This window comes from Mytilus edulis, chromosome 7 (assembly GCF_963676685.1).
Source record: "Mytilus edulis chromosome 7, xbMytEdul2.2, whole genome shotgun sequence".
Taxonomy (NCBI): domain Eukaryota; kingdom Metazoa; phylum Mollusca; class Bivalvia; order Mytilida; family Mytilidae; genus Mytilus; species Mytilus edulis.
Genome location: NC_092350.1, coordinates 74,489,758 through 74,515,090, shown reverse-complemented (window position 1 = coordinate 74,515,090; position 25,333 = coordinate 74,489,758). Strand labels below are relative to the sequence as shown.

General features: G+C 31.9%; 1 protein-coding gene across 1 annotated transcript in view; it reads left to right on the top strand.

The window, feature by feature from the left end:
- Positions 1-25,333, top strand: part of LOC139482190 (ER membrane protein complex subunit 10-like) — a 53,835-nt gene that overhangs the window by 4,382 nt on the left and 24,120 nt on the right. The window contains exons 3-6 of the mRNA XM_071265891.1: positions 4,878-4,993; positions 8,630-8,725; positions 10,645-10,826; positions 14,659-14,755. Of these exons, the coding sequence (XP_071121992.1) occupies positions 4,878-4,993; positions 8,630-8,725; positions 10,645-10,826; positions 14,659-14,755 (491 nt within the window). The remainder of the gene's footprint in view (positions 1-4,877; positions 4,994-8,629; positions 8,726-10,644; positions 10,827-14,658; positions 14,756-25,333) is intronic.

Below are 25,333 nucleotides of genomic sequence, written 5' to 3'. Positions count from 1 at the left end.
TGCAGTTTTCGGCTTCTAACTCAAAAACCAAAGCATTTAGAGCAAATCTGACATGGGGTAAAATTGTTTATCAGGTCAAGATCTATCTGCCCTGACATTTTCAGATGAATCAGACAACCCGTTGTTGGGTTGCTGCCCCTGAATTGGTGATTTTAGGGAATTTTTGCTGTTTTTGGTTATTATCTTGAATATTATTATAGATAGAGATAAACTGTAAACAGCAATAATGTTCAGCAAAGTAAGATTTACAAATAAGTCAACATGACCAAAATGGTCAGTTGACCCCTTTAGGAGTTATTGCCCTTTATAGTCAATTTTTAACCATTTTTCGTAAATCTTAGTAATCTTTTACAAAAATCTTCTTCTCTGAAACTACTCGGCCAAATTAATCCAAACTTGACCACAATTATCATTGGGGTATCTAGTTTAAAAAATGTGTCCGGTGACCCGGTCAACCAATCAAGATGGCCGCCATGGCCAAAAATAGAACATAGGGGTAAAATGCAGTATTTGGCTTATAACTCAAAAACCAAAGCGTTTAGAGCAAATATGACATGGGGTAAAATTGTTTATCAGGTCAAGATCTATTTGTCCTTAAATTTTCAGATATATTGGACAACCCGTTGTTGGGTTGCTGCCCCTGAATTGGTAATTTTATGGAAATTTTACTGTTTCGGGTTATTATCTTGAATATTATTATAGATAGAGATAAACTGTAAACAGCAATAATGTTCAGCAAAGTAAGATTTACAAATAAGTCAGCATGACTGAAATGGTCAGTTGACCCCTTTAGGAGTTATTGCCCATTATAGTCAATTTTTAACCATTTTTCGTAAATCTTAGTTATCTTTTACAAAAATCTTCTCCTCTGAAACTACCATGCCAAATTTTACCAAACTTGGCCACAATCATCATTGGGGTATTTAGTTTAAAAAATTTGTCCGGTGACCCGGTCAACCAACCAAGATGGCCGCCATGGCTAAAAATAGAACATAGGGGTAAAATGCGGTTTTTGGCTTATAACTAAAAAACCAAAGCATTTAGAGCAAATCTGACATGGGGTCAATAGTTCATCAGGTCAAGATCTATTTGCCCTGAAATTTTCAGATGAATCGGACAACCCGTTGTTTGGTTGCTGCCCCTGAATTGGTAATTTTAAGGAAATTTTACTGTTTTGGTTTATTATCTTGAATATTATTATAGATAGAGATAAACTGTAAACAGCAATAATGTTCAGCAAAGTAAGATTTACAAGTAAGTCAACATCACCAAAATGGTCAGTTGACCCCTTTAGGAGTTATTGCCCTTTATAGTCAATTTTTAACCATTTTTTCGTAAATCTTATTAATCTTTTACAATAATCTTCTCCTCTGAAACTACTGGGCCAAATGAAACCAAACTTGGCCACAATCATCATTGGGGTATCTTGTTTAAAAAACGTGTGGTGTGACCCTGCCAACCAACCAAGATGGCCGCCATGGCTAAAAATAGAACATAGGGGTAAAATTCTGTTTTTGGCTTATAACTCGAAAACCAAAGCATTTAAAGTAAATCTGACAAGTTGTAAAATTGTTTATCAGGTCAAGATCTATCTGCCCTGAAATTTTCAGTTGAATCGGACAACCCGTTGTTTGGTTGCTGCCCCTGAATTGGTAATTTTAAGGAAATTTTGCTGTTTTTGGTTATTATCTTGAATATTATTATAGATAGAGATAAACTGTAAAAAGCAATAAATGTCAGCAAAGTAAGATCTACAAATAAGTCAACATGACCGAAATGGTCAGTTGACCCCTTTAGGAGTTATTGCCCTTTATAGTCAATTTTTAACCATTTTTCGTAAATTTTCGTAATCTTTTACAATAATCTTCTCCGCTGAAACTACTGGGCCAAGTTCATTATAGATAGAGATAATTGTAAGCAGCAAGAATGTTCAGTAAAGTAAGATGTACAAACACATCACCATCATCAAAACAAAATTTTGTCATGAATCCATCTGCGTCCTTTGTTTAATATTCACATAGACCAAGGTGAGCGACACAGGCTCTTTAGAGCCTCTAGTTTTCTTTGTAATTTGACCCGTAGATATTTTAAACTTCCCTATCCTTTTGTCTCTAGTTTTGAAAAATCAATAAACATATAAATCACATCTTCTTAGACTGTTTTAGAAAATAATAACAATATATAGCGCCTTTACATTCTCATAAAATAGTCTGGATGTCATGTTATAAGGAAGATTTATCTTTCCTTTCACTTAATATTCAGCATATAATGCAATATATATCAGTATACATATAGAATAACCGTACATTGTCTTGAAATATCATTGTTATTTGTACAAGGCTTAGAAACAGGTAGAAAGCGAAACTGTGCCAAGCATTTCTACCTGTTTCGAGCGGAGTACAAATTACATTTATATTTTGAGACAATGTATGGTTATTCTTTATATACTGCAACTCTTATAACTGTTTCATATTAAATATTAAGGTGTAACACCACTAATTCAGGCCCAGCCAGAAAGCACATACCAGAAAGTAGTACATATTTAACACAAAATAGTTCCTACGCATGGACATAACTTTCAATATATTTAGAATATTTTATTAATTTTGGTATCAAATGAAAGCTGCATGACTGGTGATCATTGCAGAACAATTTTTGACTGATAAATTTGAATAATAAAAAATGGCATGAAATTTTAAAAGGAGGGTACATTTTGCCTTTTTGTCAGATCGGACGTACCTGTTTTGGTACATCCGACGTTCCGGGAACCAGTTCTTTCTTATATGCAATGTAAGGTATGTTGATTTTTTCAGTACAGGACACCAGAAGGTGTTGCTTTGACATGCAATGATTGTCACTTTATTTGAACTTAAGATAAAAGAGCTGTGACCACTCGAAATTGAGGAATTTAACATAGAAAGCAATGGGGCCATTAATTAGTGGTGTACTTCCTATTACAGAGAATCACCAGAAATCCAATTTTTAGAAGTTGTACCTATTCCAATGAAAATAAGTCCAATTTGATGTTAGTAATCATGTTTAATCATCTTTTTTTGGTCAACCGTCCTGCTTATGGGAAATTTAAGCTCTTAAATTGGCATACTCAAGTATGTTAGCCTTTTATGGTCATACAGCATGCATGCAGTTAAGACTTGACTCCAAGTTCTTATTTTTGCATTTTTTCTGATTGAAATCAATAAAACAAGTATTTTATGACTTGTAAATGGAACAAAATAGCTCTTGGTCAAAATAATCTTGTGATTTTTCAAGTTTTTTTGTTTTTCTTATGGTAGCCTTTTACAATCAAGGCAAATGGTACATACTCATATAAGAATTCTAAAATCTCACTGTACATGCAATTTTGAACCAGTTTAGCAAGTTATCTAGCTGAGGGATATATAAATTGCTCTTATTAATCTATGTTTTACCACAGAATTATGGTATATACAAAAAAAAAACCTTTTCCAGTTTCAAGAAAAAAGGGGGGATAATTTCTCATTTATGTCTTAAGTTTAAACTGATATATTTTTAACCTCTGATAAAAATATGACTATTAGTAAGCACATAGCTTTCCTAATAGAAATTAATAAATAAAACAATAATATTGAGAATAAAAAAGGTATATTGGCCAATGGTAATATCCATATGCAGTTTTCTTTGAATAACCCATATGTTACTACATTGTACCAGTCCAATTTGAGCTTAAAATTAATAAAATAGTATTTGGACTAAAGCTTTATATGTTTTTTATTGCTTGAAATAGATCATAGAATGAAATAAAGTAATGCTCAAGTCAGTATAGCAAGTTTGGTTCTGTTATAGGTGTAACACCACTAATTCAGGCCCGGCCAGAAAGCACATACCAGAAAGTAGTACATATTTAACACAAAATAGTTCCTACGCATGGACATAACTTTCAATATATTTAGAATATTTTATTAATTTTGGTATCAAATGAAAGCTGCATGACTGGTGATCATTGCAGAACAATTTTTGACTGATAAATTTGAATAATAAAAAAATGGCATGAAATTTTAAAAGGAGGGTACATTTTGCCTTTTTGTCAGATCGGACGTACCTGTTTTGGTACATCCGACGTTCCGGTAACCAGTTCTTTCTTATATGCAATGTAAGGTATGTTGATTTTTTCAGTACAGGACACCAGAAGGTGTTGCTTTGACATGCAATGATTGTCACTTTATTTGAACTTAAGATAAAAGAGCTGTGACCACTCGAAATTGAGGAATTTAACATAGAAAGTAATGGGGCCATTAATTAGTGGTGTACTTCCTTAAGGGCAAAAACCTTCATTTTTTTAATTTGAAGCGGACAACGTGAAATTTACGCGAACATTATGCTTTATTGACGTCATAAATAAGACTCTACAGAAACACATTGTCAACGTCATAAACAAGGTGATATATGGTCAGTGACTGTATATCACATATGAATATATTATACGGTCAATGCAATTTGACAGCTCAAAAAGCACAGTTGCAGTATATGTATATATGTCTGCCAGTCACATTAGTTACTTGGAAGCTTACATTTAAATTTTTTATAAAACTCCTTTGTTTATATGATTTACATGTTCAATAGAATCAGCATATTTTGCATGAGCAAACATGATATAACGGAAGCACAGAAATTGAACAATAATTATATAGGGCCATAGAAAAGAATATATTTGTTTTGCCTAACACCTCTAGCTACCTACCAAGAAAACAGTTGCCTACTCAAAATCTTCCTGATGTGAAGAAGTTTTTTTTTCTCAATCAGATAGGCATCAAGACTAAAAAAAAATAATAAAGAAAATGCCTACCTACCTACCCATTGTCTCTACCTGAAAAACTGAAACAGAATATTTTCATTCACAGGTTGCACTCCAGTATTTACAAAGAGGGGAACAATAGCTGTCAGATCTGTCAAAAGTAATAGAGCACACTTCTCACCTAATGCACCATTGTCTATAGAGGAAAGAAACAAACTGCAGGTAACTTAAGGATAAAGACACAAAACATTTACTATTTTTATTCAGACACCTCATTGGTCTGTACTTTACAAGGTTAGACCATAAATAGCGCTATTCCTCAGTATTCACTGTTATTTACTATAACAACTTGTAAATGTACAGGCTCGAGGTAACAAAAATTTCAGCAAAAATTGAAACATTTTTTTTTCCATAACAAATTAAATTCATTACACTTTTACTTGTTACTTTATGATATGGTGCAAAAATCATCCAAAACAAATCAATTCAATTTGGCCCCAGATAACTTTTAAAATGTTCATATCATTGAAAAAGCTCCAATTATCTCCCTTTGTTGCAAACATGCCATTTTTTAGCTCACCTGGACCAAAGGGCCAAGTGCGCTTTTCCCATCACTTTGCGTCCGTCGTCCGTCGTCGTCCGTCGTCGTTAACTTTTACAAAAATCTTATCCTCTGAAACAACTGGGCCAAATTAAACCAAACTTGGCCACAATCATCATTGGGGTATCTAGTTTAAAAAATGTGTCCGGTGACTCGGCCAACCAACCAAGATGGCCGCCATGGCTTAAAATAGAACATAGGGGTAAAATGCAGTTTTTGGCTTATAACTCAAAAACCAAAGCATTTAGAGCAAATCTGACATGGGGGTAAAATTGTTTATAAGGTCAAGATCTATCTGCCCTGAAATTTTCAGATGAATCGGACAACCCGTTGTTGGGTTGCTGCCCCTAAAATGATAATTTTAAGGAAATTTTACTATTTTTGGTTATTATCTTGAATATTATTATAGATAGAGATAAACTGTAAACAGCAATAATGTTCAGCAAAGTAAGATTTACAAATAAGTCAACATGACCGAAATGGTCAATTGACCCCTTTAGGAGTTATTGCCCTTTATAGTCAATTTTTAACCATTTTTTAAAGCAATTGCTTTTATGCTATCGCGTATGGCCATCTTTGTGACCCAGATCAGAGACTCCGCCCATATCAAGCCATAGTATTTTGTTAAACAGGCTCCTGGTCTGTCATTCTTTAACACCTATGTATGTTTTCTAATGCAATACATAGCTTGAAACTTTAAAAAAACGTTAGTGGATTTAAGAAGTTTCAGAATATGTTCTTGTAGATGTATTTTTGTATTTAAAGGGTCAACCGTTTGACTATCAAATAACATAGAAGTCCGAGTGAAAAAAAGTACATTTTTATAACTGCGATTCCGTTTTCCGCCGTTCGTACGATGTTTCAACAAAATATGGATTCATTTCAGTTGTTGATTTAGTATTGAAAATTTAACTGAATTATCTCCTATTAAATACGGTTTTATATGTTTAATTTGTGTTTCTTTAAGAGGTCAGGTGCTCTTGTTCATTCATAAAATTATCGTTCATTCATACATTTATCGTAAAATCAAAATCACTACACAGGTTAATGCGTAGTGTCAAATGATTACCTGTAATCTAAAAATAGACAAACTTTGTTTGGGCAAATAATTTAGCGGAACGAAACCCTTGTTGAAAACACATAACAATAAGTTCGTTTTCCTTTTCTGTCAAACTCCGTAATATTTATCGATCACCTTACTAATGAAATGGACCCGTCCAAACGTAGTAGATGCCAAGTCGGTCCAGATGAAGAGATATTTCAATTTGGAATTTTCTAGTTACATAGATTGAAAAAAAGTACGTCTTTTTAAATATCATGATCAAAACTGGGAATGCATAACAAATGTCAGATGAAACCATTATCCTCGTCTTTTCAGTGAACAAGTCTACTACGTTTGTTGACACTCGACGGTCCACCGTGTTAGCAATTTTATTTCACATGTTTTCGAAATATTGAAGATCATTTTTCGCAATGTTTCCTGAAAATTGATAAATGTCAAAGCAACGTAGAGCTGTTTGTTCTTGTTCGTATAATAAAATTGAGAATGGAAATGGGGAATGTGTCAAAGAGACAACAACCCGACGATAGTAAAACATACAACAGCAGAAGGTCACCAACAGGTCTTCAATGCAGCGAAAAAAATCCCGCACCCGGAGGCGTCCTTCAACTGGCCCTAAACAATACATCAGTGATAACGATTTAATGTCAAGTTTGTCTGTGATGACCCCCCCCCCCCCCCCTTTTCGGGATTGCATGAGAATTATAGTTATCTCGTACCCACATGCACTTGTTTCTATCCATAGGAAGGTCGGCTATCCATATAAAACTATTTTGGATAGAAACAAGTGCCTGTGCTCGTACCGCATCAGAAGGACATACATGTATATCAACTGAGCAATAATGTTTGGAACTTAATTTAAAAATGATGACAAAGTACCATTATGAAAATATTTTTATTAAGCTGAAATATATATTTATTCTTTACATGTTTATGTCTTGTAAGATATTTTATTTCTTTCCCGTTTTTTAACATTTGCGTCTGGAAAGTTGAAATGTTTTAACTTAATCATTTGTGTTAATGGTTAAATATAAATTAATAATGAAAATTGTTAAAATTAAATCAATAAAGGAAATTATTGCCCAGTTACAAACACTACCAGGGGATAATCCATGATGATTTCTTTTTGAGTTATATGTTTCAGCACATGTATATTTGACCCCAACTTTAGCCTGGTAAACGTGTTGTCTCCTTGTGAAATATAAAACATATTAAAAATGATTTTCTGCTAAAGTCTTTAATTTATATAAAGTTAAAACCTTCTTACTTCTAACTAGACAACACTCATGTCAGGTTTAATTATTATATATATGTGGATGAAAAATAAAAGTCCCCAAACATTAACATGACAGCAATTGCTTTTACAGCCTTTAAGGCTTTGATTGTAAATCTTAGTAATCTTTTACAAAAATCTTCTCCTCTGAAACTACTGGGCCAAATTAATCCAAACTTGGCTACAATAATCATTGGGGTATCTAGTTAAAAAAATGTGTGGCGTGACCTTGCCAACCAACCAAGATGGCCGCCACGGCTATAAATAGAACATGTGGGTAAAATGTAGATTTTGGCTTACAACTCAAAAACAAAAGCATTTAGAGCAAATCTGACGATAGTAAAATTATTAATCAGGTCAAGATCTATCTGCCCTGAAATTTGCAGATGAATCGGAAAACCCGTTGTTGGGTTGCTGCCCATGAATCGGTAGTTTTAAGGAAATTTTGCTGTTTTTGGATATTATCTTGAATATTATTATAGATAGAGATAAATTGTAAACAGTAATAATGTTCAGCAAAGTAAGATTTACAAATAAGTCAACATGACCGAAATGGTCAATTGACCCCCTAAGGAGTTATTGTCCTTTATCATGTTTATAGTCAATTTTTAACAATTTTCATAAAATTTCTAAATTTTTCTTAACATTTTCCACTGAAACTACTGGGCCAAGTTCATTATAGATAGAGATAATTGTAAGCAGCAAGACTTTTTAGTAAAGTAAGATGTACCAACACATCACCATCACCAAAACGCAATTTTGTCGCGAATCCATCTGCTTCCTTTGTTTAATATTCACATAGACCAAGGTGAGCAACACAGGCTCTTTAGAGCCTCTAGTTTGCATTAAAATTGACATATTTTTTTAACTCATCTGATTCTTGTTAATACTTTATGCAGTGCATTGCTTTATTTGTTTTTTCAGGTCTTAGCAGATAATAATGAAATATACAGACTTAGAATTTCTGTGAGAAACACTGGTAATTCTGATGAAGATTATGTTACGTCTTATACACCAGCAGTAAGTTAATAAATACACAAGTTTAATATTGTTATTTATATATATAAAGGAGATTTGTATGAATGCCAATGAGACAACTCTCCACAAGAGACCAAATGGCATAGAAATTAACAACTATGTAGGGTAAGGAATACCACTTATTCATGCCCCCAAGTTAAATTCCACAATTTCAACCAGCTTTCATAGCCATATTGTTTAAATGATTTGGCAGTAGTTCATTTCAAAGTAAAACCTGACCCTGGATTGTGTGGAAAATATTCAACATGCCTTAAATCAAAGGTAGATTTAGGGAGGCCAGGGTGACCTCCCCCCTTTTGTGGGAAAAAAAGTTGATTATTTAGGAAATCATAGAAGCATGACTGGAATGGCCCCCTAATTGGCAGGCAGTGGCCAAATTATGATACTTTCTGGATCTTATACAGTAAATTGCATATGAATTGACCCCTTTCAAAATCAAGTCTCAACGATGGTTCATCAGTGATCCATGGTACTTAATGAGTTGTTTATTTCATGATTTCTAGCTTCAAGCCAGTATTCATGAAGTTTTATTTTCATGATTTTCTTTATAATTTATTATTGGACTCTGATCTTGAAATTTTAGGATTTTCAGTTTTCCTTCTGAAGGTCATTGTTCTCTCCAGGCACTCTGTCTTCTGTCACAATTAAAATTGGGCTGCCACGATATAGCAAATAGTGTTGACAATAAAAAGACAGCAAAAATCATAAATATATCATCAGTACAACACCTCCTTTGTTATAAACAGCACAAACATGACAAATAGTATTCTGTTGTACAGTTAACATGAAAATATATTTTATTTGAGCCTAACCAGACGGAAATTGATAATTTTAGAATAAGATTTGAAGATAAATATAAGAGGTAGAGTATTATAATTGACAAATTGCAGAATATCATATCTTAACAAAATTAATTTAGGTATTATTTTGTAGCATCCTTATCATTATGAATTTATCATATGTTCGTCTAATCATCACTTGTATCATTAGATATCTTAATGTTCTTCTTTAGAATTGCTTTATGTTTTGAAAACACATCCATTAAAATGTCATGGTTGAACTTTTCTGTTGGTATATTAGAAAGATGAAGTGTGACAAAAGGCATTATTTGGTCACTGAAAATGCAAATATTGTAAAAGTCATCAATGACTAATATTATCTCAATTCTTTTGCTAAATGAATGTAATCATGGTAATGTTATCTTGGCATTTCAGTCCAGAAATATCAATTGGTCATGGCCGTGTCAAACTTATTATGACCATTTTATAGAGAGCTTTTGGACAAATTGAATTTGAGGCACAGCCTTACCCCTAAAAAGAGAAGTGTGGTTGTACCTGTAGAAAACTATTTCTAGAGTAAAAAGATAGCACAATACATTAATTAGGCTGTTAGTTTTCTCCTTTGAATTGTTTTACATTCTCATTTTAAGGCCATTATAGCTGACTATTGGGCATGAGGTTTGCTCATTGTTGAAAGTAATACAGTGCCCTATAGTTATATGAATTATACACACTAGGCTGGACATATTTGGTCAATGTCTTATAATGAGTAGGGGTCATGATATGGAATGATATAGAACACACATTTGTTTTGTACAGTGAAACCTAGCTAAACCAAATCCTGCATAAACCGAAAACCTGTATAAACCAAACATGTTCTTAAGCACTGTCATATCAAATTGTGTGCATTGTGAACCTGATAAAACCAAACATTGGTCAAAACAAAACATTGGTCAAAACCAACATTGGTCAAAAACCGAATAGAATCTTAAGTCCCGAAAATGTTCGGATTAAACAGGTTTCACTGTATTATATAATGAATGTTGTTTGAATATGAACACTCAAGTCTAGTTAAGCTACTATGTTTAATTTTACATTAACATGGCTGATATTTTGTTTTAGTGTGGAGTATATGAATCATCTCTATCAGACCATATATGGCTACATTTTGACCAATCAGGTGAACTTTTAGGAGTATCCATGGTTACAGAACCTTCTGAATGTCGTAATATAGAGGTTGATAGTTCAGATCTGATGCATTGGAATACAACAGTAGATATAACTCAAACAGTTCAAGGACCACAGTAAGTGATGTACAATATCAGAGGGTCTAGATGGGGGTTCTTCTATTTTATAATTTTTAAAGCTATTTTTCTACATTCATTTTATTTTAAATTTTGCCAATTATTTTCCTTGTTTTTATATTTTAGCCCCAATTATTATCTGTTCTGAATTTTTTATGCCCTTACTGTAGGGGAGGGGGCATTAAAATTTGCCTTTGCCTGTCTGAACATCAGTCGTTACGTCCTAAAGTTGTTTCCATTCTCTAACTTTAGTTTGCCTCAACCAAATGTTATGAAACTTATACACAAAAATCACAGATCAAGTTTGAGTTCTGGTGGTGTCACTGTAATCGTTCTAGAGCTATGCCCCTTTACAAATGGAAAAATTCAGCAATTTTTTATTTCCATTCTCCAACTCAAGTTGCCTCAACCAAAAGTTACGAAACTTATACACAATACTTATTACTACACATCTCAGATTGATAACATAGTTGGGTAGTGTCGATTTTACAGTTCTTCAGTTATGTCCCTTTAAAAATTTATATGATATGTAAGCAGTTGCATACATTCCCAATTTATTTTTATCTGCTTTTTAGCTCACCTGGACCTAAGGGCCAAGTGAGCTTTTCTCATCACTTGCCGTCCGTTGTCTGTCGCCCGTCGTCGTCGTACGTCGTCGTCATCCGTTGTCCTCGTCGTTAACTTTTGACATTTTGAACTTCTTCTAGAGAACAACTGAATTGAATGAAACCAAATATGGCATGAATGTTCCTTATGAGGTGCTGATCAAGTGTTGTTACTTTGTAGCCGATCCATCATCCAAGATGGCCACCAGCGGAGGACTTAGTTTAACATAGGACCCTAAGGGAAATGCATACAAATGACTTCTTCTAGAGAACCACTGAATGGAATGAAACCAAACATGGCATGAATGTTCCTTATGAGGTGCTGACCAAGTGTTGTTACTTTGTAGCCAATCAATCATCCAAGATGGCCGCCAGCGTGGGACTTAGTTTAACATAGGACCCTATGGGAAATGCATACAAATGACTTCTTCTAGAGAACCGCTGAATGCTGAATGGAATGAAACCAAACATGGCATGAATGTTCCTTATGAGATGCTGACCAAGTGTTGTTACTTTGTAGCCGATTCATCATCCAAGATGGCCACCAGCCGGGGACTTAGTTTAACATAGGACACTATGGAAAATGCATACAAATGACTTCTTCTAGAGAACCACTGAATGGAATGAAACCAAACATGACATGAATGTTCCTTATGAGGTGCTGACAAAGTTTTGTTACTTTGTAGCTGATCCATCATCCAAGATGGCCGCCAGCATGGGACTTAGTTTAACATAGGACCCTATGGGAAATTCATATAAATGACTTCTTTTAGAAAACCACTGAATGGAATAAAACCAAACATAGCATGACTGTTCCTTATGAGATGCTGACCAAGTGTTGTTACTTTGTCTCCGATCCATAATCCAAGATGGCTGCCACCGGGGGCTTAGTTTAACATAGAACCCTATGGGAAAGGCATACAAAAGTCTTCTTCTAGAGAACCAAGGAATTGAATGAAATCAAACATAGCATGAATAGTCTTTTCCTTATGAGGTGCTGGCCAACTGTTGTTACTTTGTAGTCAAATTTTACCTGTTTTTATATGATTTCAAAAGCACATGTAGTCAGGTGAGCGATACAGGCTCTTGAGAGCCTCTAGTTTTATTTTCTTCATATTTCATTCCATTATTTTGTAGTATTAGCCCATTATTCTTAATTCTGTAAACCCCATCCAGACCCTCTTTTCTCCCATTTTTGAGATTCCAAAACTTATCTCCCTTTGCATGGGTTTATGTAATAATGTGAGGTGATTTTCTTGAAAGGTGACTAAAGTATTAATTTGCATAATCCTAAAATAGTAAAATACATAAAATGTATGTCTTAAAATGAGCAATAGCTGAGCTTTTATATCATTATTAGAGTCCCCATTAAATTTCAATTTAAAGCATGAATGCAGTTTGTCATTTTTCTGTTGGATTTTTTTGTTGTTACACATTTGTTAACAAAACAATTATGAATTTTGAACATATGATGTGAACTAATGGAAATTAGTTACATTTCTTTTAATTTAATTGTCCATGTATATGTTATCTATATTATTTTATTTTATCTTTCACTGTCCAGTAAACGATGAACATAAAAAATTCAATTTGATATATTTGTTGTTGTTGTTTTTTTACTGTAAACATTAGTACTATAAGTTTTAAAAAGAAATAAAAAAAAAACCAACAAGACAATGGTTTTCTTCAATAAATGTAATTATTTGTAGTACCAAATGGGAGATAACTCTTACTTCCTTTTAAAAAATGTTGTATTACAGAAAAGAATAATATTACAGATTTATGTTATATTGCATTTTAATGTAATATTACAGTTTTCAGTAATTGCCAGGACTGTTTTGATTGAAAAAGTGTAAATGTTTTGATTTTAATTCAAGGGAAGCAAATATGGTATGACCTTTTTTGACTGTGCAGGTATATGAGAATTACTGTAAATAAATACACATTAATTTTTTCCTTTGAAAATTGGTCGTACGTACAGCCTTTTTTATAATTTTTCTTTTTAATTAGTGTCTTGTTTGATCCATACTATATTTAACACCTTAAAAGAGTTATGGTGTCAAAATTATCTTTGAGTTAAAGCATGACAAAAGTGTACATGGCCTTTGCATGTACGTCATCAAATTTCATCAAGACAGGTGAACTGAAATGAACCTTGAAAAAATTTGATATATAAATAAATAAAACTGGAAATCTTGCCATTTACTAGTTTATTGACATTTATAATCCTGATCCTGCTAATGAGTCGGTCACTTCTGTCTGACTTCTTGAATGATTACTGTGACGACCATTAATGAACATATTGCCAATACATTTCAAGCAGTCCTTTAATGAATAATTCAAAACACTTAGGACATTGTTCATTAGTTACATTGATAAAACTGAAAACAAAACAATCATCTTATTTATGGAATATGAGATCTGATAAAATGTCTATTTATTGAAGGTCATCAACTTTTTCCAGCACTATAATGGTAGCCTTAGGCTTAAGGATGTTTGCTACTCTGTATCAAAATAGCAAGCTTTTTAAATGACTGTTCTTAAATTATAATATATGAATAACAAAATAAGGGAACAAAAAAGCAGAAAAAAATGAAAGTTCTATTTGCCAGTTTTCAAGGTGTAAGCCATTGAAAATATGGCAGGAAATATTTCTCTCTAGATTTTTCAATATTTTAAATATTGTGGTATTTTTCAATATTATTGTCAACTTTTTACTTTCAAAAACAATAAGGGGGGATAGGACCTTTATCCGGACTTCCGGATCAGGTGTTTTTGAGCTTGGGATTTCGCGATTTACCCCTTCGGGATTCTGGAATTCTTTTTTTCAAATTTCGGGATCCGGGATTTCACTTTATTTAAATTCGGGACCTTGGGATTTCGTGTTTTTAAGCCCGGGATTTCGGGATCAGGACCCCTTCTACTCCCCCTCAACAATGCAAGGATACAGATTTTCAGATGTGGCTTTCTAATTATATAAATTACATATAAGAAAATAATGGAAAAAGTAGGGCTAAGTGTGCAAATGTTTAATGGCTCTACATGTATAAAACCAGAGGATTCCTGAATATCTGACAAAAAATTTGAAATAAGAGGAGCAAACATCCTTAAATTACATTAAAATGTCAAACAAAATCATAATACTTAGAAAAATATAAATATCAGGCAAGAATAGATTATAATCCAATTAAGCAAACTGTAGATTTATCATTATTTATTTACAACAGACCTGATACTCAAACTTACATTGAGAAGTTGAAGAAAGAAGAAAGTGAGAAAAAGAAAGGACAACAGTCAGATAACAGATCCTTCTTTGCAAAATATGTAAGTAGATTTAAAGTACTTTGAATCTGTACTAGCTGATACTATTCAATGGATTCATATATGCCATTGTATGCCACATGTGAAGATCTGTTTACCCTTCCAGAGCACCTGACATAACCTCCTGTTTTTGGTTGATTTGAGTTGCTCATCCTGTGAACTATTGTATTTATTGTTTTTTTTAGCAATAGCGTTGTCAGTTTCTTTTCTAATTATGAGTTTGAATGTCCCTCTGGTATTTTTCACTCCTCTTCTATAACCATAGCAAACATGTTCTGTGTTTTTTCCCCAATAGAACACCACCTTGAATGATGTATACCTTAAAAAAAAACAAAGTTAGCGACCCTTACATTATTTCACCTCATTAAAATACAACAACTCTTTGAGGGGTCATGAGGAGGCAAGGCTAAATTTCTGTCCTATCCAATATACCCTCATGTTCTTTGTGGCAGTCAAAATTCCTGTGACCTTCATCTCAGATTGCCTCTTTTACAGGCAAAGACCTACCTATCATCCTATGGTATTTATTCTTAATCTGTTCTTATCCTCAACATGCATGAAATATTTGTCACTGGATGTAAAACAACTCACAATCAATGAACGAATCTATTGTCAAATGATATAAAAAAACATCTTATATTAATTAGTACTATTTTGATAATTTATCATGTTCGAAATTTCCAGTAAAATATCTTTCTAATTTTAATTGACAAAGAAAAGAATCAGTGAATAATTTTAAATATTGAAGAAATCTGCTGGGGATTGTGTTTTATATGAACATAGAATGTCAGGGAATTATCACTGGTACTTGTCCAGATTTCAAACTGAGTGAATATTTAGTTCATGTATGCCTCTGTTGTGAGGAACAGAGGCTTTTTAAGTTATCCTGACAGTCCTACTGTCTTTCAATCTGTCCTTTTTGTCTTTCAGTCCATCCCATTTTCATTGGCAAGCTTTAGTTGAGGCATTCTTGTCTTCTGACACCTTGTTTTAAATTCTTATTCAATTACATTAAAATAAGCTAATAGTAAAGAAGTAACATTTTGATTTATAAAATGGATGTCCCTTTTTATGGCCCACCTACGATAGTAGAGGGGAGCATTATGTTTTCTGGTCTGTGCGTCTCTTTGTTGTTTGTCTGTCATTCTCTTCTGCTTTAGGTTCAAGATTTTGGTCAAGGTTGTTTTTGATGAAGTTGAAGTCCAATTAACTTGCAACTTAGTACACATGTTCCCTATGATATGATCTTTCTAATTTTAATGCCAAATTAGAGTTGTTACCCCAATTACACAGTCCACTGAACATAAAATATGATTGTGCGAGTGGAGCATCCACATTCTTGTGATAATATGCATTGAGATGAAAAACATAGATTGTTTAGACAGGACCGTACAGCTACTAAATGGGAAATGTAAGCTTTTCTTTCAGCTTGCATTATAGTGTTTTTATATAAAGGAAGGTACAAATATCAAAGGTATAACAATTTTAGCAAATAATCGAGTTTGAAGATAATTGATTGTGTTTTTTTGAAGAGCAGAAAGCATGATAAGATTGTGCCATTCATCTGGTTGGTTGGACCTCTGAAATTGGATTGAAAATTATCTGAAATAATAAAGAATTTACAATTAGTTTTAACTCTTTGATCTTGCAATGTAATCCCGCTTTTTCTTGCTAATTGAAGAATAAATGTTGTATGCTATAATTGCATTAATTTTATTTTGCAAAATAACAGAAATACAGTAGATGATATTTATAAGATAAATAATATCTAAATGCAGTAGTGATTTAAGACTCATTATAAGTGATTAGCGCTGTCTTGAGAGGATAAAAGATATAATCTTTCCCATTGTCATTTCCTTGAAATGGAGAACTCATGACAATTACAGGATTGTACAGATTAGAAACCTTCATCATATTGTCATTGAAAATGTATTTGTAATAAGCTTAGTCAGCATCTATTAGGACATTTTTGTAAATATGAAATAAAAGAAGATTTGAGGTGAATGTCATTCTAAGCCTAATCATATATAATTATCATCTGTAAAAGCATTTTTGAGTTATGAAATGAAAAGTATATCAGAGGAATCTTCATGTTGTTATTGACAATATTTTTGATAGAAAACTTAGTTAGAATCTACTAAAGTAAATACGAAATAGAGGGAGATGTTAGTGAAACATCAATAGAAAAGAATTTCTCGTTTCTAGTTTTATATATAGATTAGATGTAAGTGATGACAGTAAGCTATTATTTATTAAGATCTATTTCTTGATTATCTTATAAGAATTGAAAATTCTGAACAAATGCTGAAATGTATTATAATTATATATTTCATTTTGACATGCAATGGCTATATTAACTAACTAATAAGGAAATTGTTAAAAGATGATATAAAAAGTCATTACCTTGAAACATGTATTAGTTATACTAAAAATGTTAATGGGCTTTCTGAAAATAAATCAATAAACCAGTTGTTTCTCTTAAAATAAAAGTTCAAATGGATCCCTAAGGCATTGCTTTAAATGTTGTAGATTTAAATTTAGTTTAATAAAATCAATAAAGATTTAGTGTCCCTCTGGAGACAATAGTATACATACAGATTCAACCTTTGCAAATAATTTTTCCTCTAACACCATTGAACACCATTAAAGCTTGTGATACATTTTCAGATTTTTTTTTTTTTAATTAAGTTTGAATCCTGAGAAATATATTCATTCTGGTGGAAAAAGGTTCATTATAGAATTCTAACTACATGTACCTGACCATATGAGAGCAAGACATTTTAAACAAATTTAAACTGATAATACAAACAGTTTGAAACAAAAAAATAACCACGTGAACAAAACTATAAACTGAGCATCATGAAACTGACCAAAAATGTGGTCGATTTCAGGCGCTCAAGAAAGTAAGCAGATTTAGCTTTCTTGTTGTTTTCAAACGTGCTGCTAAGTCTAATTTTACTGCAGATGTTAAATTATTGTTAGTTGACGCATCCCATTAGCTATAGGTAAGAACAATAAGGACTCTTTGACCTACCATTATATATATAATGATTAAAAGAATAACAAAATACATTAAGGATGGAGATAAACTGTAATTTATTAAGGATATATTTCTTTATTATCTTATAATATAAGTGCCTATAATGAATTTTTATTATATCCTCCTGGCATGCAATGGCTATATTAACAAACTATAAGCAAATTAATAAAATATGATATGAAAGAGTAAAACTAAAAAAGTATTACAACACATTTTTGATATGATTTATGAAAAAAACACCAATATATCATTTTTTTTTTAAATACCCAGCTTCAAATGGTTCCATGAGGTGTTATATATTAAGAAAACCAATAATGATTCAATAGTATGAATACATTATAAATTTTTTCAAATAATTTTATCATCGAACACTACCTAATAATAATCCTATCTAAATATATCTACAGACTTATGGATATTAAATAGGTTCTTACCAGTTGATGTAAATTTATTTATTATAGAACTCCAACTATCAAACCATATATGAGTTAGGTAGTTTAAACTAATTTTCTTAAGAATTTGAATATAATAATGAGATGGGATATGATTGCTTATAAGAATACTATTCACAAGAGTTCAATTGAAGTAGTTGCGTAAGGAATTATAGGCCACTGTTCAAAATAGCATATCATAGACTAAAATAGGCCCCTATCAAAAGTGATATCTTATTACAATTGCTATGTTTTTTTCAAAATTACTTTGTCTTTGAAACATAATCATGATAAACACATTTCTTTAAGCAGAGGAAAGGCACCATCTTCCATTCACATGTTAAATGCATTTCAACCATTGTTTTCTTTTGCAACACTCCTAACAATAGATCTATTAACTAAATAGGCAAACAGGATGTTAATTCAACGATTTTGAATATTTAGTTACAAAATCTCTTAGGGGTGATGTTCATGTTGAAATCTTAGAAGATAATTACAACTAAAGAATATTTTTTCAATATTAAAATGTCAAAAACGTCCAGTTCCTAAACATTTTCAAGGAAGTCTTTGTTTAAAGATATGTATCCTAGTGAATATAAAACATTTCACATTGATAATATTGATCCAGTGCATAGTTATATCAATTATGTAACACAAACATGTCATTATTTAGTGATTTGATTATATTGCTCTATTAATAAGCAATGCATTATTAAGGTTGGTTACTCAATATCAATGAATATGTTAAAAGTTTTTATTCCCTAAGGCCAAATGAAAAAAGATATGAGTTTCCTTTTTCCCTACCCTCCATATTTTTAAAGGGAAAGAATAGTCTTCCCTAAAGTTTTTTTGTAATGTTTCAGTAAACACTGTTTATAAAGTCAGAATGTCCCACCCATAGACTCAATATAAGAAAAAAATCCCTACCTTCATATTCTAATTTTTTCAAAGATGTAAACACACCTATAATTGTGTTTGGCCTAATAAAGAAAAAAACTACAGAATCTATACGCACATGCTCTATCAGCATGATTAGTTTGTCTGTCATTATTTTATTGTATTCTTCAAGTCTGATATATATCAACAGCACTTACTGAATTTTGGGTCCTCAGTACTCATCATCTACATACCATGTTTGGCCTTTTTATTTTTTTTTATTAATTTGTTGCTGATGAGTCTTTTTTTTAAAAACAAAACACATGTCTGACGTACAAAGTTTTTTAAAGCCTGGTATCAACAATGAGTTTATTTAACCCCTCAAATAAAAGGAAGACCATTTTCATTTGAATAGCATTAACATGGTTAACATGTTGAAGAATTGGATTATATCAGAAGAATCAGACATGGAAAGTTATACTTTTGTTGGGGATATTTTAATTTTTCATTCTATATGAAAACAAAAACTCCCCCATTGTCAGTTAATTTGAGTGTTACACAATGGCCAATAGGAATGGAATTTTGAAATCTTGTTTTTTTGTAAAGGCTTCTAATAACTAATAGGGCATTTTCAAGACAATGGCGTCATCAAGAGAAGTGAAAAAGGGCATGGCGTAATTTATAAAGACAAAAAAAGGGCATGGTGTCATTTAAAAATTGGCATGGCATCTATCCACGCTAAACATGCTTTGGGGAAACACTTCTGCATACAAACATCAGTCAAATTTGAATGCAGATTGAAGAAATTGTCCCAAAGCTAAAATTTCAAATCCCTCAAGCAGAGACAAGTTGACAGAAGACATATATACAACTTTCATTATTTAAAAGTATTGTTGTTTCTCATTTATTCTGGTATGACAGCTGACATGCTTTGGGTTACAAAATAATAAGTTTTATTCAATGATTGTGCTTAGATGTGCTACCCATGTTATCTCCTATAATCTCTTGTATTATCTGATGATGAAGTCTGATGATAGAAATCCAAATGTATTAGAAATTAGGCACACTAAATACAATGCAATAAACATGATAAATAATATAAGAAAAAACAACCCAACTGGTAAGAAGCAGTATTAATGCATAAAGAAATAGAAAGGTTTAATATAATCATGATTTCAAATCTTACAGCTCACTATAATAGCCAATATTATTATCTTTGCAATGAGGTAGACTGTTGCCTAATCCTGAGTATTCAATTTATTTTTGGTGAAGACTTGTCATTGCTGATGTAGATGATATAAAACTAATTTTCTACTTTGAATCTATCTTGTCTGTGACTAAATAACCAGCACAGTGACTTAATATTGTAATTATAATTGATGACAGAGAAGCTGGAGAAGATGTCCCAAATGTATTAATAGGACATTGGTCTGGCTAGGAAAAGAGAAAAGTAATCATAAGTTAAAATGATTTATAAAAAATGTAATTTAATCTGATATTATTAAGTCAGGTATAATCATGATAATTATTGAAAGCATGAACATAGATTAGTTTGACGTCCATTTTCACTGAACTAGAACACAATTTTATTAAGGGGCTAGCTAAGGACCAACACCTGGTGGGGAATTAAATCGCTGCTTTGAAGACAAATTGGTGGCCTTTGGCTATTGTCTGCTCTTTGGATGGGTTGTTGTCCCTTTGACATATTCCCCATTTCAATTCTCATTTTTATGATAAATGATTTCTTATTGAAGAAAGGGACTTTACAATTAGCATCAGATGTGATATTACTGTCCCTGATGCAACATATATATATTGCCATTGAATACAAATTTTGTTACTATTAACCTGCAGCTCTTAAAGATATATAGATTAATTTGGTTTCATATTTTTTCTTAAATTATTGTACTATGAATTAGCTAGGCTGTTGGTTTTATTCACCTTTATAACGCATTCCTTTTAATCTTCTACCTGGAATAACACTTTCCTTTTGAGCAGACACATGTATGAACCAGCTGCTCACATGCACTCTAAAAGTATGGTCAACCCATTGAGTGTAAATTGAATTAGTTTATTTTGAGTTATGATATTAATTAATAAACAATAAAGAAACAATAAAGAAACCACTGTTAATACAATACTTACAAGTGTGACTATGCCACTTTTATTAAACAAATGTATTACACGAGAGTTAATTTGCTGATAAAATTCTATTATCTGTCTTTGACTTATCACGAACAGTTTTAAAATAACAAGTATCCCTTAGAGCAATGTTTAGGAACTGTACTAACTTTAACTCATTGAATCTAAAATAAAGCATGGCACCTGAATCCTAAAATTATCAATTCTTTATTGAAAATAAATAAAATAAATATTGCTGTCATCAAATCATAAAATGGAAAATTTAATCAGCTAGAAATGATCACTAATGTTATATAACATTTGCTGTTATATAATGCATTACACGTAGTACCACATAAAAAGTCTTTGATTTCCAATATGATTCGTGATCCAATGTATTGATTCTATTATAATTCCTGGTGCACAGCTAGTTTTGAGATTTTTTTGTGCACTTTACATTTCAAAAATAGACCATCCTTGTCTATATCTTTGCAGGCATCTGATTTTTATTTGATCAAAAATGTCAGAGGACTAATACTCGTGCTTTTTCTTGTATATTATTTCATCATTAGAGTTTGCAGTCAATTTGGCTTGATATAAAATTCAACAGCATGTTTTAACTTTGGAATTTGGCTTATCATCTCAACCCCATTTCAATTATTACCTTCATTTGAAAGCAAAACAGAAAAGACTTATCATTGATGATACTATTTTCAGGATATTAATTTACTACAATCTGAAAATATGCCAGTTTTTTCAAATGTAATAGATGCTTTTCTGATGTTGAGTAACAATTCAAAAAGTATGAATATTATTTAATACAATTTGTACTAGTAGATTTTTACAGAGCATAATTAATATGACTAGACGCACCTGAGATCACCCCTAGTTTTTGGTGGGGTTCGTGTTGTTTATTCTTTAGTTTTCTTTGTTGTGTCATGTGTACTATTGTTTTTCTGATTGTCTTTTTCATTTTTAGCCATGACGATGTCAGTTTTTTTTTCGATTTTTGAGTTTGACTGTCCCTCTGGTATCTTTCGTCCCTCTTTTAGAGAAACCAATAATTTACCTTTTTAAAGACTTTTGTAATAACAGATAATCTTAAATATATCCATGCAATGAGAATACTAAGTTTTTCGTGTTGCATCCTCAGTCTTGTTCTAGAAAACGGACTGAGCGGAAAACAAAAGCCAAAATATTAAGAGAAAAAAACTTTACTGCTCAGACATGTCAGATGCACATGTCGGTTTTAAATGTCTCTTCGGTGACGACCTGTTTAGGCCAATTACATGTTTGAAAATTCAAAACTTATTGAACAAATATAAACAATGACAAAAAAGTTCTAAACCAAAAAAAAGGACCCATACTATAGCTAGACCTGAATAAAGATTCAGAGCTTTGCATTAGTGAGATAAATATTAAAACTTATCCATTACAACATTTGTACAATGACATGTTTTATCATATCATATGTTACTACATCTGGTGCAAGAAAATTGGTACCGTTAATTAAATTACTACAAACTATTTGTTTTGAAAGACCAAAGTCGAAACAAGAGTAAATTAATTCCATTTTACCGTATTGATATAGGACACATATGTCTAAATCATATTAATTTCTTTAAAAAGTATGATTGATTATTCATCTTTATTCTTTATTTGTTTAACTGTAAAAGTAACTATACAGATGATCATAGTTTGATGTAACACATGGTGTTGGAGATGAATTTGTTTGACATTTTATGAAAACTGAAAATGAAAGGAAACAATTGTTTGTTGTGGCTTTTAATCAGAAACAGAACATCATTTATCAAATTTGAAATGAAATACGGTAAACTGCAAGTAGTATCTGACAAAATTTTGACGTCAATTTTCTCTACGTTATGATGTATTTTCTTTGAAATGTTTTTTATTTCTGAAAGTAAACAATTGAACACATAAATAAGACAGTTGGTTGGTGTAACGATTATTATACTGAAAACAACTGATTTTTATATTTTGATCTTTTTTGTACTGTTACACTACTGTCCGAGGTTACGGTGATGAGGGTTTATTAAACGCGGCCACATTCTGTTCCAAGTCAGAAGTTGTTCCGTGTAACTGTGATCCATATTTGTTTTTAGTTCATTATTATTAAATACATTACTTTGGCTGGTTGTTTTCTCTTTTGCGTTGTTTATATTTGTTAATCTTGGGTCTTTTATAGTTTACTATTTGACATTGTGTTAGCAAATTGTTGAAGGCCGTAAAGTTTTCAATTTCTGTCTCATTAAGTCTCTTGTGTATAAAGTTGTCTCTATGGCAATCAAACCTCCTTCTTTTTTCTACTCGATGAATGCTTTTACGGGTCTCGAAGTGTGTTAGAAGTATGTTTTCATAGACAGATCAGATTCATATCAAGTTCTTAAACCATAGGAAAATGTCACTCTGGTAGCTTTCATCCCTCCTTTAGTGCTTCGGTACTGACACGATTTGACAAACTTTACAAAAATTGTTCGTTTATAAATTTTGAAACTATTATAAATACAGTTTCAACCGTCTCAGGCAAAGTTGGTTTGATATGAATTTGGCTATTTATTTTAGGTATTTTTGACATATAGCTTTTAAACGATTTACGGTACTTATTATATGTCTTCGGAATTCAAATGTTTGGCTTTGAGGGTTCCTGATGAAGGAAACTCGAGGAAATCGCTTCGAGTGCAAGAAATGATTAAACGTTGTGTTTTCAATTTAAAAAAAAAAAGAAGAGGCTATCTGAGATGAAAGTCACGAAAAGTTTGACTGCCACAAGAACTTGAAGGTATATTGCATAGGACAGAAATTTAGCCTTGCAACAGACCACATAAGGACCTCTCAAAGAGTTGTATTTTGATGAGGTGAAATAACGAAAGGGTCGTTGACTTTGCTTTTTAATGTAAACATCATACAAGGTGGTGTTTTATGGAAAAAAATCCCACAGAACGTGTTTGCTATAGTTATAGAAGAGGGACGAAAGTTACCAGAGGGACATTTAAACTCATAGATCAAAAACATACTGATAAGTATCATTTGTATCCTTTATCTCTAGTTTGATGGGATATATCTGTTCAAAATAGACACCAAATATTGTATTATTAATTGAGAGAACATCATCTATACAGCGGAAAGTAAAGTTAAAGGAAACTGCTAACTTCTTTAACTTTATAAAAAGTTCAGGCTCATAAGAATAAAGTAACAATAATTCGCAATACATAATAATATACTTTCCCGCATTGATAAAGTTATACAAAAGAAGTAGCAATCTAAACTATTAAAACCTCAGATTGAAAAAAAAATAGAGAATTCCATGAAAAAGAAACATGAGTGCACAAAACATGACATAGAAAATTAAGTATTAATTGACGAACAACCACTCAGGGGCTTTGGTAGAATAAGCTATTCCTGCTCCATAAGTGACACCTGTCATGTTTCCAATTTGCAAGTTAGCATTATGTGATTAGTTGCATTTAGTGACGTCATAAAAAAGACAGTGATGATGGGATTGTGGCTTGGACAAGTTGAAACACTCGGCATTTCGGAACAATATCAACACCAGATGTTTTTATCAAGAATACTATTAATATCAATAGTATTTTAGTGACAAATTTGTCTACTTAGACACGCAATTTTTGAACAGAGGACTTTGCAGACAATAAATTACCTTACTCAATTCAGAGTGATTGTTGATTTTTATAACTGTCAAAACATCTCCTCCTTTATGTGTTCAATCCATATTTAACGTCTTGTTAAATATGATTGTGACATACTTTGCAGTTTTGATCATAGACTTATATTTGATCAGTTTGTTTTATTTACATGTTTTATGTACTATCCCGAAAGTTGATAAATGCATAAATTGCCTCGTTTAAACACACCACCCAACACCCACCTGAAGTGACAAAACAAAAATCAGAGTTCTGTGATTATAATAGGTACCGAATAATTATTATGTATCCAGAGAATTCGAAATCAAAATTTTAACATGCTATAGTCAAAACTATCATCAAATGCATATGTATTAATAAAGCAAGTCTTAAAATTGAAACCCTGGACAGGACAATTGCCTATTAAAGTGACACGTTTTTCATTAATATG